We start from the raw sequence: 18,067 nt of genomic DNA, 5'->3' as shown, positions 1-18,067 counted from the left end.
TCCTAACCAAGGCCATATTTTGGATTCTTGTTGGGGGGGGGGGGGAAACTTTACAAGTCGCATCAAAATCTCTTAAGGTCCATTTTTGTCGGACAAAAATTTTGGAGGGGAGGGGACTCAAACCCTGTACCCCCCTGGTTACGACCTTGTGCCCAACCTTCTTGACATCCTTTGTGTATTTATTCTTAATTGATGTATTTTATTTCAGACTTTTGATCACCACTGCCCCTGGTTGAATAACTGCATTGGACGACGAAATTATCGATTCTTCTTTTTGTTTCTTATATCGCTATCATTTCATATGGCGAGTATTTTTGCATTTTCTCTCCTTTACGTTCTTAACCACAAAGAAGATTTGACTGAAGTGACGACGATTGTATCGTATCCTTTTTTAAACACACATTTTTTTTTATACTTTTGTAGGTTAAGTGTATCCAAAGGGTAAGGGGTTTTGAGCCAGCCTCCCCCGAAATATTTGAGTCTTAAAAACGTAAAAAAAAGCATGGAAACAAATTTCTGATGTTATTAAAGTTTTTTTGTACCCCCCTTGCAGAAAGGAATCCCTTGCAATGGAATAATGTAAAAGACTAATAGCGAATCAAATATTTAAATGTGACGCCACAAATTTAGGAATAAATGCATAAAAATTGGTATTTTAGGTTCTCTTTTTAATGCAGTATGAAGCTTAAAATTTCCGCTCTCGGATTCTCGGTGGCCGGATTTTGTGGTGTAATTTCTATTGAACATTGAGATGAAATAGTATTAACCCGGATTATTTTCCTGGTAGTTCAGCCCTTAGTTGAAATCAGGAATGACTTCGACCCAAAATATACTAGATACTTCGAAGGGTTGATCTGGACTTTTTTAATATGGAAAATCTGTCATCCACATTATTTCTTTTGTACTATGACCCATTTTCCAAGTTTCCTAGCAATATGATTTGAGTAGCCAATTGCAATACGCTTCTTTTTTCTGTGTAAGATCATGTTTTTATTTCTTTGATGAATGTGTAAGAGCACATTATAAATTTGTATTTTTAGGGGGTATCCTTAAGGACATAATGAACAATGTGAGGTTATATCCAATCACATCCTAAAATTTCAGAGTATCTGAGTAGATGACAAAAAGGATTTGACATCTAAGAGGCTTATTTAGTAGCAGCAAATTGCCTAGCGAATTAACAGTTTTCATTTTTCGTAGATTAATCTTGTTTGGATAGCTCAGCTATTACTGACCTGTTTCCAGTATTGGATAAATCTAAATTTCAAGAAAAAAGCTTTCCTTGATTCAAATTGTAACAGATACGTCGATTAACTGGACGAAAAATCTCTTGTTTCAAAATACGGGGATTGCTATAGCAATGAATCTAATTATAGTTATTTAATTATTTATTTCTACCATATTATTTAGTAATGTTATATATGTATGGGGCGTATAAAGGAACTCGGTCTGGGGGGATGGCTAGACCCATGTATCCGAGGGGGGAGGTGCAGAGTTGGAACCCCCCCCTCCAAAATTTTGCCATACTCGTAAAACGTGACAAAAATGCATATATGCAAATTTTTGATGCGTTTTTAATTTTTTTTTGTAAACTCCGCCCTTCCCACCGAAAAAAGAAGCCTGGATACGCCCTTGGCCTGACTACAAAATCTGTGTGTAAAAGTAGTGCAAGACTAGATTGATCATTACCTGACAATAAATCTATTGCCTAAAGCTTATAGAAATCTTGTTTTTGGTGGTAATTTCCGACTTTCAAACAACTCAGGATGTTTCTTCACTTGAGCTCAAGATACAATCCGCGCTAACTTTGGCCGAAATAGTATGATAGTGACAAGATACTGCAAGGCCTCGTAAGGCCAGGTCTTACCAAACCTGGACAAAATACTGCTATTAGTAACCAAAGCAGGCTTTGTGGTCTTACAAGTAATTTTGTCAACCACTTCAGGGTAGAAGTTCTGGTGCTGGTTTGAAGAGTTTTGCTAAATATAGTCTTTAAGGTATATGTTCCCTATGAAACAAGTGATTTTTTTCAATGGAGACATAATTTATTCACAATAAAAATCAACAAAAAAGCATGAAGCACACTAACCTGGGCTTGTGTTGCCACTGAAAAAAACTTACATTCACGTACATCAGCGCATTCAGGTTCCCATTTCGCAACAAAAAAAAAAATATATATAAAATAAATTAAACACATAGAACTACTTGAAAAAAAAAATTCATAAACCTGCAGGCATTGGTGTCTCAACTTACTCACGGAACCCAGACTTTTCAACAATATCCCTAGATGGCGTCTGAGACCACAGCACCGGAAGAATTTACGACTGTAAATTGCTCCAAAAGGATAAGGTGCCTTTGTCAGCGGATTCATTAGTTTCAGATCTATCTATTTGCCTAGCCAGAATTATGGCATTATTTACACTTTTTCTTCAGGAAGGATTTAAACTTGCTTGAAAAACAGAAAAATTAAAATTTGTCAACAGTTTTCAGCCAATTTCTAAAGTATTTTCAATTTAAGAATGCATGTGTACCAAATTTCCAAATTCAATTCAGTAGATGTAAGGAACTGAATCCCAGCTATGGAATAATAGCAAAATTTTGTGATATATTATTTTATATATATATATATATATATATATATATATATATATATATATATATATATATATATATATATATATATATATATATATATATATATATATATATATATATATATATATATATATATATATATATATATATACATACCATACTCAATATATTCCCCACAAAAGACCGTAAATTTATTAAAAATTCTAAACTTGTTGGCGAAAGAAAATATTCACAAAAGTCAATAGAAATCATAACCGGTGAAAAAATCCCTAAGGACCTAAATAGATCACTGAAACTAGTGAAAACCACTTGTAGTAGCAACTCTGTCACCATTCTTTATAATTGTTACCGTATGTGTAATTATAGTCCACAACTACACTATATGGCCAAATAAACTTTTTAATGTCTTTTGGTGATATATTAAAGCCATAGGCGAGCAGAAAATTATGAAACCCAAAGTTGTCCCTTAGAAATCTACATTTAATGACAAGAGAGGGATCATATGTAACGCTTGGAAAGAGAATCTTCACGGGGACCTAATGTCCTGAAATCTCCAAAATTCGTAAAGATTCTCTGTGAAGCAGTCCATGGGGCGTAACCATAGGGTTAATAGTATAACTATAACTAAGCCTTATTGATAGCTTCAAATATGCCCGAAATTGGTTGTTCACTGCTCCACTGGGCTTTACTAATAGTTATTTGAAAAAAACTACGTTTTCTAAAGAGTTAAAGAGGCTGAGTTACAAGGTCGAACCTTAAAACGTACAGGGATTATTAGGCACATTTGGGGGTCTACAACCCAGAAACCCCCCCTATTTCTCATCATTTAAATATAAAAAAAAATTTCTTTAAACTGAAATTAAGGAGCGACATTAAAACTTAAAAAGAACAGAAATTATTCCGTATATGAAAGAGGCTGTGCCCTCCTCAACGCCTCGCTCTTTACGCTAAAGTTTGACTTTCTCACAACTCTTTTTTTAAACAATAAAAACTTTAGCGTAAAGAGCGAGGCGTTGAGGAGGGCACAGCCTCTTTCATATACGGAATAATTTCTGTTCTTTTTAAGTTTTAATGTCGCTCCTTACTTTCAGTTTAAAGAAATTTTTTTTTATATTTAAAGGCTGCGAAAGCGGGGTTTGGGGGTGGTAGCCCCCAACTGTGCCTCCTAATCCCTGTACGTTTTAAGGTTCGACCTTGTAACTCAGCCTCTTTAACTCTTTAGAAAACGTAGTTTTTTTCAAATAATTTCTGCACTTTTTTGTACAGTTTATTACTTTTTATTGCTTGACTAACTGTTAGCTGATCGTGTCAGGAGTTAAAGTTGGGGGCTGCCGCCCCCCAAACCCCCGCTCTTGAACATTCTTGTGTTAAGGCTTTTAATTCCTGAATACTCAAATCACGTCGTACAGGGTGCCTCCTAATCCCTGTACGTTTTAAGGTTCGAACTTGTGACTCAGCCTCTTTAACAGCCCCCCAACTGTGCCTCCTAATCCCTGTACGTTTTAAGGGTCGACCTTGTAACTCAGCCTCTTTAACTCTTTAGAAAACGTAATTTTTTTCAAATAATTTAAAAAAGAAACTGAGTTTCTTTTCAAAGTATATTAAAAATTTGCTCTGATGGTGAATCGAACCCGAGTTTTCCGAATGAAAGTCTGAAGTCTCAGCCGCTGGACTATACAAACACAATAGTAATTGTTGTTTAGCAAATAGAAGGTATTTTCGACGCAAGCAAATTCCCAAAAATATTGATATGTGGTTTTTGGAAAACAGGGACGGAGTGATCAGATTGAGCTGAAATTTCGACGATAAGCTCCCAGGCCCCAGGAAAGCTTATCCTCTAAATTTCAGCCCGATCAGACAACGTTAAAGGGGGGTTGTGGAGGGAAAAATTAACATGGGCTAATATAGGAAAACGAGGTTTTTCGTAAATGTAAATTCGGGGGATAATTTTTTCGGTCTGAAAATATCAAAAGGCCCTAACAGGTCGAATTCTGCTTCGAATGAGTCCTCATTCAACCGGATCCGGGGCCAACTGTGTCCTGGAGGCATGTCTAAGAAAAAAAAAAAGAGATGAATTTTAAGTGGCTAGATTTGGTTTTTTGAAAACAGGGAAGGAGTGATCGGATTGAGCTGAAATTTCGAGGATAAGATCCCGGGCCCTAGGAAAGCTTAACCTCTAAATTTCAGCCCAATCGGACAACGTTAAAGGGGGCTGTGGTGGGAGGGTCCAAACTTCCGGCCCAGTTTACCCCATGAAGATAAAGTCGGAGGAAGATAAAATTTTGCAAGTTTCTTAGTTTGAGCTTGGGCTACAAAATGCAATTACCGCCGTCTCTCTGCGACCTCTAGGACCTGAAATCGCTTAACATTGTGGTGGGTCGCCTCTTTATAGAGGCACAAGTGTGCCTCCTTGATGGTTAATAGAATAACTATAAAGCCTTATGAATGGCTTTAAATATGCCCAAAGTTGGCTGTTCGCTGCTCCACAGGGCTTTACTAATTATGGTTAATGGAATAACTATTAAGTCTTACGAATAGCTTTAAAGTTCCTCGGAGTTGGCTGTTTGCTGCTCCACAGGGCTTTACTCATTATGGCTATTAGAATAACTATAAAGCCTTATGAATAGCTTTAATATGCCCGAAGTTGGCTGTTCGCTTCTCCACAGGGCTTTACTAATTATGGTTAATGGAATAACTATTAAGCCTTATGAATAGCTTTAGGGATTTGAAGTTGGCTGTTCGCTGCTCCACATGGATTTACTAATTATGGTTAATGGAATAACTATAAAGCTTTATGAATAGCTTTAAGGATGTCTGAAGTTGGCTGTTTGCTTCTCCGAAAGGCTTTACTCATTGTGCTTAAAAGAGTAAATATAAAGCCTTGTGAATAGCTATATATATATACCGGAAGTTAGATGTTCGCTGCTCCTCAGAGCTTTACTAATTATGCTTTATATATGCCTGAAGTTGGCTGGTCCCGGCTCCACAGGGCTTTACTAATCATGGTCAATGAAGTAAATAAGTTTAATTGTAATTATTTATTATTTTAATTTATATTAATATATTTTTATTTAATTGTTTTAATTATTTATTAGTTATTAAGTAAATGTAGTTTCCGGTAGCAATTTTTGCTAGAACATTCATCATTCTTCTGCGTCACAAGAAATATCTGTGAATATTTAGATTCTTAGGATATATTTCGGAATATTCGCAATCTTCTTAAGGTAGAACAATATCAGCAATTCGGAACCAGTTTGATTACTAAGCTAAAACTGATCAGCTTTTCTTTCATACAGTTTTAGGCCCTAAGGCAACTGGGATTGAAACCCGCATTACCAAGTAGAGAGCAAACCCACTCGGTCACCACAGGACACTTCGCTTCCATTTCTTCTTCTTATGGGGACACTTTCCCATAATTTCATCGCCGGAATTCTCCCACTTATTTCTGCACTTATTGTCCACTTATTGGTTGAGCCGGCCAAGTGGTTTTGTCAGTACTTGTTCCATAGGTGATTATTCTTTGTCTGCCCGTGAAAAGATCTAATGCCGCTTATGTTTATATCTGCAAAAACGTTCTCTGGAGCACTCACACCTCGGTCCGGGTTTTTATAATGGTTGAGATAGGGAAAGATCATACTGGATAATTATATAAACTGTGCCCGTTCTATAGCATCACGTCATTGTTTTCGAGTTAGCGTTTGACGGGATGTTAATGGTGCTTAGGAAATTTATAATCTATCTTACGAAACGAGTAATAATTGTAGCCTATATGTGTATATAAGTTTTTTTCGAAAAGTCTTTTTTTCTAAAAAGTGGCACACTAACATTTGCCGGTGTAAAAAAACGATATAGATAGATCACGACCCTGGGAAAATTAGTTTAAAGCCTTAATTTTGAAACAAAAAACATTTTTCGGATGAATGACGTCACATTAATATATATTTCTTATGATTATGTTTCCTTTATTAGCATATACAAGCCCGCCTAGCATAGGGGATAGCGTGTCGGGCTTCTAATCCAGAGGTTGTGGGTTCGACTCTGTAGCTGCCGAATTTTTTATTGGAAAGTTTTTTCTACTGTCCAATTTTTCCATATAGGCGTCAAAAATACTTGGAATAGTTATAATCAATTTTGCTGAAGATGAGTGTCTGTGCTAAGTATCTTAAAAAGTATATCAAAATCTAATTTGATAGTGTATTATAATTTGTTGATATAAATATGCAGGGAGGTTTGCCGAATAAAATCGAATAAAACTAAAGTTCTTAGTTATATCTGTTATCACCAAGCGAACCTTGGTCTCCTGGTGCTGTAAGATCATGGAGTTACAGCCGACCCTCGATAACTCGATAGCTCGAAATCCTCGATATCTCGAATTATTTTCAATCCACTGGGAAAAACCTGTTTAAGTCGAAGAAAAAATATACATAACTGGAAGTTCATTAGATAAGTCGTCATTTAATTTTCACTTTACCTACAGGAGTCAAAGTTTACCCCTGTATCTCGAAATTTTCCGAACGGCCCTCTGTTAGTAGAAACCCCGGTATGCGGGTTGTAACGTGTAAACTTTGATGTGTATTAATTTTGCTTAACATACTTTTGTATTAGATTCTATTAATGTTCAGGTGTCTGTTTCCTAGCAAGCTAAATTTATTATTGACATTTGAAAGTTAAGTTTTGACATTTGAAATCCAAGTCTTGAAATGTCAAGTCTATAATACACTAATAAAGTTACTCTTAACTTTGTAGTGGCCGTAGGGAGTAAAGTTGGGGATTTTGTGCCTCTGTAACTCGAATTTTTCTTTGGCTTACCTCTATAACTCGCTACCTTTACAAGTCGAATTTTATGTGGACTGACCTCAATAACTGAAACTGCATAAGTCGAACTATACGTAACTCGAATAAAATCGTGGTCCTGTGAATTTCGAGTAAGCGAGAGTCGGCTATAATAACAATTTTGATTCTTTGATATTTTTTTCACAACATTCAAATGTTTTCGTTTAATTTGTATCCGTTTTAGGTATTCCGAATCATTATTATTACTCGTTTATAACTTTCTTAGAAAAATCTTAGAAAAGTTCTTAGAACTTTTCATAGTTCTAACAAAGAAAGTTCATACAACTACATACACATCTTACACTAATATCAGTCTTTTCAAATTAGTACAGCTTTTACACTTTTTTAAGAATATATTCTCAATATTTATAGAAAAACTCCAAGTATGGTGTGGAATCCATGATCTTATAATTAAGGATTTTTATCAATCACAAACTGATTGATGAAATATATTTTCACACCATTCAAATGTTTTCGTTTAATTTGTCTCCGTTTTAGTTATTCCGAATCATTATTATCACTCGTTTATAACTTTCTTAGAAAAGCTCTTAGAACTTTTCATAGTTCTAACATAGAAAGTTCATACAACTACATACACATCTTACACTAATATCAGTCTTTTCAAATTAGTACAGCTTTTACACTTTTTTAAGAATATATTCTCAATATTTATAGAAAAATTCCAAGTGTGGTGTCGAATCCATGATCTTATAATTAAGGATTTTTATCAATCACAAACTGATTGATGAAATATATTTTCACACCATTCAAATGTTTTCGTTTAATTTGTCTCCGTTTTAGTTATTCCGAATCATTATTATTACTCGTTTATAACTTTCTTAGAAAAGTTCTTAGAAAAATCTTAGAAAAGTTCTTAGAACTTTTCATAGTTCTAACATAGAAAGTTCATACAACTACATACACATCTTACACTAATATCAGTCTTTTCAAATTAGTACAGCTTTTACACTTTTTTAAGAATATATTCTCAATATTTATAGAAATACTCCAAGTGTGGTGTCGAATCCATGATCTTATAATTAAGGATTTTTATCAATCACAAACTGATTGATGAAATATATTTTCACACCATTCAAATGTTTTCGTTTAATTTGTCTCCGTTTTAGTTATTCCGAATCATTATTATCACTCGTTTATAACTTTCTTAGAAAAGCTCTTAGAACTTTTCATAGTTCTAACATAGAAAGTTCATACAACTACATACACATCTTACACTAATATCAGTCTTTTCAAATTAGTACAGCTTTTACACTTTTTTAAGAATATATTCTCAATATTTATAGAAAAATTCCAAGTGTGGTGTCGAATCCATGATCTTATAATTAAGGATTTTTATCAATCACAAACTGATTGATGAAATATATTTTCACACCATTCAAATGTTTTCGTTTAATTTGTCTCCGTTTTAGTTATTCCGAATCATTATTATTACTCGTTTATAACTTTCTTAGAAAAGCTCTTAGAACTTTTCATAGTTCTAACATAGAAAGTTCATACAACTACATACACATCTTACACTAATATCAGTCTTTTCAAATTAGTACAGCTTTTACACTTTTTTAAGAATATATTCTCAATATTTATAGAAAAATTCCAAGTGTGGTGTCGAATCCATGATCTTATAATTAAGGATTTTTATAAATCACAAACTGATTGATGAAATATATTTTCACACCATTCAAATGTTTTCGTTTAATTTGTCTCCGTTTTAGTTATTCCGAATCATTATTATTACTCGTTTATAACTTTCTTAGAAAGTTCTTAGAAAAATCTTAGAAAAGTTCTTAGAACTTTTCATAGTTCTAACATAGAAAGTTCATACAACTACATACACATCTTACACTAATATCAGTCTTTTCAAATTAGTACAGCTTTTACACTTTTTTAAGAATATATTCTCAATATTTATAGAAAAACTCCAAGTGTGGGGATCGAATCCATTATCCTATAATTAAGGATTTTTATCAATCACAAGCTGATTGATAAAATATATTTTCACACCATTCAAATGTTGTCGTTTAATTTGTTTCCGTTTTAGTTATTCCGAATCATTGTTATTACTCGTTTGTAACTTTCTTAGAAAGTTCTTAGAAAAACATATCGTTCTTTTCACCAAGCATAGCTCGGTCACCTGGTGCTGTAAGATTATAGATTCATAATAATAATAGTAATATAGAATTAGGATTCTCTTATTTTTTCCAAATATTTTCCTTAACAATAATTGTACAGCACAGTGATACTTGGGATCATAGTTATTCTGGTCATTCCCGTGTACGGACTCACGGGGTTTCATATGTTACTAGTAGTTCGAGGTAGAACAACCAATGAACAGGTCACTGGAAAATTCAGAGGTGGATACAACCCTTTCAATAAAGGATGCTGGAACAACTGCTGTTATGTCTTGTGTGGTCCACAGTTCCCAAGGTATTTATTTTTTGTTAATTTAATTAATTTCAGTTATTTAATTGTTTTTAATTAATACGATTGAACAATTAATTTAATTTTCAAATTAATTTAAACTAAAAAATGTTTAAAAAACTTAATTAATTTATTAGTTTTGATTGATTTAAATTTCAGGTTATTTTAAATTCAATTAGATTTTTTTAATTTTAAAAGTAATTTTTAAATATTATTATTTTATTAGTCAAAAAAGTATTATATAGTCTTGGGCCCGTTTTCGTAGTTCATCCTTGTATTTTTCTTAGTATTTTATGCTTAGGAAATAGCAGAAGGAGTATCAAATATTGATTTAATGCCACGGTTATTATTATATGAAGGAGAGTTAGGCGTGGCCCAGGCGTTGAATGTAAGAAGTGAGAATTGTTAGTGCTATAGGACTTTTTTTTTATCCTTGACATGAAGCAGGAAGGACGAGCATTGATAATTAAAAACATTAATTCCAAAACAATAAAAATTTTTACTAAAAATAGAAACCGATTTTTTCCTCGAAGAATATAAATTTTCAAATAAAAATTAAATGTTTAAAGACTGGAAAGGAAAGTATGGGTATGTTTTGATATGAAAAATTGTCCTTGATCACCCTACGCTTTTATTATTTTTTTATTTTTCTTGATAGCATAAAATTTGTTTCACAGTCTTCTGTGCTTTAATATAAAAGCATTTTATTAAAAGTTTTCAAGTACCAAGGACATCAAAATTAAGGTCTTTTTTTGTCTCCCAGACCTACGGTATCTCAGGTCTATTCCTACCTGTAAAACGCTGTTTTTCTTATAATTTTTCTGTTGCTTGTTTCAAAACTCGGAAGCTTTTAAGGCAGTACCACATTTCCGTCAGCGTTGCCACGACATTGAATCGGGAAAATAAAAGACCAAAATTAGTTAGATAGGTTTTAGAACATTTTTTTCTGTAAATAAATCAAACATAAATAATATATTGATTCCCAAAGAAAACTAAAACTTCAAAAGAAGGCTGTATCTTTGTAAACTATTTGATTCTATATGTTATTTACTGTATGTTATTTATTATCAATAACATAATTATACATAATAATTATGTTAACATAATAATATTTATTATAATACATAATTATATTATGTATGTTATTTATTTACTGAATTTTCATCCAGGTTTCGTTGTTTTTTAAGTTGGTGCGGCTTATTGCCAAAAACTACGTAACTACACATGGAGGTCTTGTATTTATTAAAATTCCAATTTCTGATTTTTCCCTTATTTTAAAGATATCTAAGGTTTTGTAAGTATCCGCTTAATCAATTCAAGGAATCAGATTCTTTTCACTGGCCTTCGTGCTTTAATGGTTTTTTTTCTGGCTTTGGTCTATTGCTCATGCTTTCTATTTTATGGCTCGATAATTTTGGTCCTATATTTGTCGTCCTATATTTGTCGAAACACATTTGGTCGAAAATGGTGTAAAAATAATATATGTTACCACTATAAGTAGCTGCCATTATCACTGCAGTTTGGAGTCTTATTAGAAACATTTTGCAATTTTTCTTTATTTTTGTATTTTTTTTCTCTTTATTCTTTTAACTATTGATGTACTTTCATTGCTCTGGGGACTATTGTGTAGTTAATAGAGATTCTAAGCCTTTATTTTATGTATTTTTACTTTTTGAATATTATTTGGTTGTACTTTTGTTTCTTTCTTTATTTTTTTTTTTTTTACTCGGAAATGGTTATTGAAGCGTGCTTAATTAAGATTATTGAAGGTTATTGAAGCGTAGTAAATAGAAAAGAAAAAGCTTAAAAATCAACTAAGAAATTTTTTAACATGAATCGTATAAGTGACCAATGGCGTTAATTCACAGAGATTAGAGGTGGGGCAAAAATGTATTTTTCCAAAATCTAGGGGAGGACAATTATGTTTCTTTAAAATTTTCAATTAATGTACAAATAAAGGTAATTTAAAAGTCAGGGGGAATTCTGGGGGAGCAATGTCCTCTTCCCGCAATTGACGCAATTGTAGTGACTACAATAAAACTACAATTAGAGTTAATATTAGTCAATTTTGGACAATTGTTTCATCTTTTTTAGTCTTTGATGACTCTTTGATTCTATAGGTCAAATCATCATGAATACAAATAAAATAGAATTCCCTTGTCGCTAAAGCCATTAGTTTCTAGGCTTTCTCATAATCCTTTAATCATATACAGATAATGGACGAGGTCTCTAATTGTATTTGACAACCGAGTTCTAAATAATGAGTTTGAGGGGTTGTACACTCCATTACTTTATGTATATCTTGCAGTGCCACAAGTTCGATCACACATGCCACGCCTTCGCGAAGCGGGGCTTGCGGTAGCTGGTGTACACAATTTTGAAAGTTTGCTACTCCTCGCCTTGTTTATTATTAAGAAACGAAAGATTACCAAGGTGGGAAAAAGTGCTCTAAACTGATAGATTTATATAGAAACAATTAAAAAAAATTTCAACTAAAACAAAATTGTAGAAAAAAGAAAATGCTACTTGTATGAAATAGCCCAGACAACTCAAGTTGTGCATCCATTGATGCATTGTAGAACCGTTTTTTTCTTTAGTTTTTTTTTCAGCTTAGCGTAAGACAAGACAAGTGACATAATAGATGGGAAATATATAATTTAGGCTATATATTTGCACATAAGGGGGTTGGGGGAGTCAAGTATTTGGACAGTGTGAAGTTAGAAAACAGTTCCTTACTACATAATATGCAGAATAATTGTACCTAACAGATTAGGCATGCATACCCGCTATACTTTACCCTCTCCCCCTAATTTACTAATATATAGCCCAAATTTGTTCATTAAGATTGAGCGTCAGAGAAACAGGTTCTACTTGGAATATTAGGTCTGGGCTATATCATACAAGTACCAAAATTATACTAAAAAGATTTCATAAAAAGAGAAAATATTGTCAAGAAAATTAAAGAGCCATGTTAAAGATAAAACGAGTAAAAAATAGTCATATAAGGCTTCAAACTTAAAACTAACAGAATGTGAATCAATAAATGAAACGCAAAAGGATGCGTAGCAAAGTAATTACTTTCTGTTTGGACAAAACCTCACTAATTTAAACGAAACAGAATCCCTAGTCGTTAGAGCTATTAGTTACTAGGCTGTTGCTATTCTTCCATCATCTCATAAGCCTTTAATCATACAGAACACGGATATTGGGAGAGATCTCTGTGATAATAGCCCCGTTCTTTGACTCATCAACTTGCTAAGATTTTACTTCTTTCCGCTCAGAATGTCGTTTTGTACTCCATCATAAAGAATGTATTTATTTCACAAAACTGGTTTTACAATCAATTTAAATAAGAAATTTAGCTGGCTGGCTTCTAATTTCTTAGAACATTTTGCTAATAGTTAAATTTGTCTACCAAATAGAGCATTGAAGAGAGAACTATGATGATATTTTCATTGAAGTCCTTAGACCACTGATCAGAGCCAGGGGCGAATCTCCAGCATTTTTATTGGGGGGGGGGGGAGGGACAAAAAGGGTCCATCTCTGGATAGTGAAAGGGCATGGGATGTATAATATTTTTTCCTCCACATTATTGGGGGGCAACTGCACATTATTGGGTTTTACATACATATATATAAAAAACATAAAACATAGATAAACTTAAAAAAGTGTGTTTATCAATTTTGATATTTAAGTCTTCTCTAAGAAAAAATTTGTCTTTTCTGAGATCCGAACGTAAGTTATCATGGCCACAGGCAAGTGATTTAACCACTGCGCCATCGAGTGTTGTACTACCTTGGTTGTATATAAGTATTGCTATGCCCGATTGATGGAGCATTACCAGTCTGATACTTCATCTGAATTTAGTAGCAAAACATGTTTAGTCGGGTTTTTTGAAACTTTTACTCATGCCTAACACTTTCAACTATCAGGGGTTTCTAATTTCAGACAGGGGACGATTTCTGAAAAATATTAAGGGTACTGAGTGGGGGTAGTATATAGGCTAATAGAGAGGTATATAGGCTAATAGAGAGGAACCTAAAACATCAAAACACAATAATGTGGAATAATATGGATATTCCAAAAACACTAAAATATTGAAGAAATAAAATGAAGAAAATACATGTACGGTAATAACTACACAAAACTCGAATATCGATTATATATCGATTTTGTCGATATGACCTAACCAACTGATAAGGTGAATGATTTATTCCATGTGTTATTCCATGTTTAACCATGTGAGGCTGTTTTTTGGCATTACGAAAATTCGAAAAACTGTATTTAAAATCAATATGTTTCAATTTTTCTGAAAGCAGGGGGAGCGGATATTGTTCAAATCAGTGACCGTCCCAATACCGTCCCTATACCTGTACACAGGTATGTACATAGGAATCTTTTTAGGGGGGGGGAGGGGGGGGGGGTAATAGGCAATGATTTTGTAATTTCAATAAGAAGTACCTAGAAATGTGAAAAAAATTAGGATTTTTGGGAGTCCCCCTGATCATAATGCGATTCCCCTGATCCTAATTTTCCCCTGATCATAATGACCTTCCCCTGATCATAAAAACCTTCCCCTGATCATAATGCGTACGTCTCTGCATACACACGTGACTTTCTTCTGATCATTATGAGGCACAACCAACAAAGAACTTTTAAAAAATTAGGAAAATTAGGAGTTCAATTTTTATTGGACAAGACCTCGATTTGTAATTACGTATTTCGGTAGTTGTGGGTGTCAGTGATTAAAAAGGAAAGATCGGTGAAAAATCAGCTAAAAATAAGGTAAAAATAAGCTAAAAACACGCGGCCCCAAATAGCTTAGGAAGGTGTAGTTTTCCTTTGAAGGTGTTGTTATTTTTGAGAAGCAACAACCGACAGTTTTTGATGACATAAATCTTTGTAAAATTTAACTAATTAGCATTGATTATTCATTTTTCATGATTCAACGTGGTAACTGGCCTACGCTAAAAACCATAATTTCAAATAGCCAAAGAAAAAGCGAAAAATGAAAAGAAACGAAAAATTACGGTTTTTAGATATGAATAGCACTAAGATTGGTCCAGGAGGTGAAAAATGTTTTTATTTTAACATCCTTAGTATTTTAAAGGAAGGTGTTAGGTTAAAGAAAATTTGGACGAAGGTCATTTCGGGATTATCATTATTAAAGATTAATTTTGAAAATATTCATGGAATTTAAAGATAAGTTTTTGCATAATCTAAAAAAATAGGGAGAAGCTATGAAAACTTGGTAGCTTATTTATGAACAAAAATATCAGATGATAAACTATTTCTGCGAAAACACTTCAAGAAAAAGTTTTATTTAGAACACACATCCTCAGCCTAATTATAGTCCTATTAATATATAGTTTTCGAGTATATATAGCATTTCGGGTACCTAATTATAGCTTTCGGGTAAGGGCGACCACCAGAATCACTGCTCGATGCTTTCTACTTTAGAATTTTTTATTTTTTTTTGTTAGACTCACCAGCTTCTCAATTCTCTTTTTTTTTTGCATCGCCTCCTGTCTATTCACAAATTTCATACTTAAAAAGCTGATTCTGAGAATTTTTCTTGGCGTATTAATTTCCCCTTGTTCGGAAGTTATTTGTCCCCTAGCAAATAGTGTTTGTAACTTGGCAACGTTGTAGAGTGTCTCCATGGTACTGTTTTTCTTGCTAGAGATATGTGATCGTATCCTATTTCTCTTTAATTATTGTTCCAAAGTGCTTTTGCTTTCCTTAACAAAGGGGATTTGTGATCCCCGGATAGGTATGCTTCAAGGAAATAGTCGATAGATATTTTATAGTATTTTCAGTTACACCCCCCCCCTCCCATAATGAGCACACAAGATCGCTCGGCTCGCTCCACTTTCAAATATCCTTTTTAACTCTTAAAATAGTTTGCATAAGCCTGACCAACGAAGGAGATAGTTGTAGTATTTTTCCTGGGGTTATTTTTCCTCTTTCAAGCTTTTCAGGGGGCTCTTTTGACAATCCTTAGGGGGGCTTTGACTTTCCTCACTCTCTTCCTACTGTTAGAAGTATTGTGGTTTGGAGGTTTAGAGTATAAGTGCACATTACCCTTAGAGGCTGGTGGTATAAAGTACGGTAAGAGTGCATCTCTTAGCCATTTTTCCTGGTCCCCCTCAGGGAAATCCCCTCCACTTGTATACTGGTATTGTTCCGAGATTTTTTGCTTAATAAAAAAGCTCAAAATTCTCTATCTTGCTAGCAGAAATTCATGGAAGATACCAGTATTAATGAATAAATAAATCTGAGAACGAACAGAAAGTGAATAATCAATTCAAATATTACACGAATAAAAATTGCCACAGACATGAGTAGGGCTTTCGCCCCCAAAACCTTCTAAAAGATAGTGTCATTTGTGCTTTCAATAAATCACCTGTGCTTCGTGGTTTTATTATGAGCCATTCAAGGGGTGAATTTTCTCCGTGGAAGCATGATGAAAATGACAAAGGATTGTTGGTTTGAATGACAATGGTCCAATCATCTGAACGAAAATACTATATTGTAAGTTTTTATCACATTGTACGATTGTACAACCCAACAATACGACAAAAAAGGATTAGTGATTCGTATTTGGAAAAGGAAAAAAACCGGACCTTCACTGTTTCATAACGGGTTCAAAATTTTGTATTATGAGCAGTTATGTTTTGTGGTTCTTTTATTAGCCATTCAGGGGTTTAATTATCTCCGTAGAAACAAATCCACTGATAGCTGTATGAAAACGACAACAGATAAAATATTATAAAGGTACTAGAAACGGTTAAACTATAAATGCTAAGAGGCGGTCCTCAAGCCACAACTTTAAATCGTCGTTTTTATTAAATTTTCCTTTTTGTCAGCAAATATTTTTACCTTCTGTTATTTTTAAAATATAAACGAGCTGTATTGTTTCCATTTTAGCAACATGATAGCGTAAAAATATGGCTTGTCAGTAGTTATTTCATGTCAATGAATACTTTAACTTCTAAAATTACTACCCTACTACTGTTGGAAGTACTTAAGTTGGAAGTAATGTTGGAATCACTCATTTGGATGGATGTGTTATTTTAAAATAAGAACCCTACTACTGTTGGAACTACTATTGGAATCACTCATTTGGTTGGGTATGTTATTATAAAATAAGAACCCTACTAATGTCGGAATCACTGTTGAAATCACTCATTTGGATGGATATGTTATTTTAAAATAAGAACCCCACTGTTGGAATTACTATTGGAATCACTCATTTGGATGGGTATGTTATTTTAAAATAAGAACCCTACTACTGTTGGAATTACTATTGGAATCACTCATTTGGTTGCATATGTTATTTTAAAATAAGAACCCTACTATTGTTGGAATCCCTGTTGAAATCACTCATTTGGATGGATATGTTATTTTAAAATAAGAACTCTACTGCTTTTGGAATTACTATTGGAATCTCTCATTTGGATGGATATGTTATTTTAAAATAAGAACCCTACTACTGTTGGAATCACTATTGAAATCACTCATTTGGATGGATGGATACTTTTGAAATAACTACCCCACCATTATCTGTGTGATGTATTGTCAGTGGTGGTGTTGGAATCACCCTTGTAAGATGGACATGTAATAAAAAAAACACCTTATCACTGTTGGAAGTACTGTTACAACCACCCATGTGGATGAATATATACTTTGAAAATGGATACCCTGCCATTATTTCTGATAAGTAATGTTGGAATCACCTGTGGGGATGGGCATGCATTTTAAAATTACTACCCCGATACTGTTGGAAGTACTTACAATTGGAAGTGCTGTTGGAATCACCATGTGGATAAATATGCCATTTTAGAATAATTTCCGTGCTCTTCTTTGTGTTAAGTGTTGTTGGAAGTGCTTTTGGAATCGCCCATCTGGATGGACTTGTACTTTTAAAATAATCACCCTGTCACCGTTGGAATTACTGTTGGAATCACCCACGTGGATAGACATTTACTTTCAAAGTAATTACGCTGCTGTTATGTGTGTTAAGTATTGTTGGAAGTGTTATTGGAATCACCTATGTGGATGTACATGTAATTTTTGAAAAATCACCCTGTCACTGTTGGAAGTACTTACAATTGGAAGTACTGTTGGAATCACCCCTGTGGATAGATATGCAATTTTGGAATAATTTCCCTGCTCTTATTTGTGTTAAGTATTGTTG

The 18,067-nt window shown here is 33.5% G+C and overlaps 1 protein-coding gene across 3 annotated transcripts in view; it reads left to right on the top strand.

Moving 5' to 3' along the window:
* Positions 1-18,067, top strand: part of Zdhhc8 (zinc finger DHHC-type containing 8) — an 89,809-nt gene that overhangs the window by 36,338 nt on the left and 35,404 nt on the right. For all 3 annotated transcript variants that reach the window (XM_089086665.1, XM_089086664.1, XM_089086663.1), the window contains exons 4-5: positions 209-381; positions 9,679-9,873. In XM_089086665.1, coding sequence (XP_088942791.1) covers positions 209-381; positions 9,679-9,873 — 368 coding nt within the window. The remainder of the gene's footprint in view (positions 1-208; positions 382-9,678; positions 9,874-18,067) is intronic.

This window comes from Artemia sp. Qi Xiang Cuo, chromosome 3, assembly GCF_049724085.1.
Source record: "Artemia sp. Qi Xiang Cuo chromosome 3, ASM4972408v1, whole genome shotgun sequence".
Lineage (NCBI taxonomy): Eukaryota > Metazoa > Arthropoda > Branchiopoda > Anostraca > Artemiidae > Artemia > Artemia sp. Qi Xiang Cuo.
This window is presented reverse-complemented; position numbering and strand designations above follow the sequence as displayed.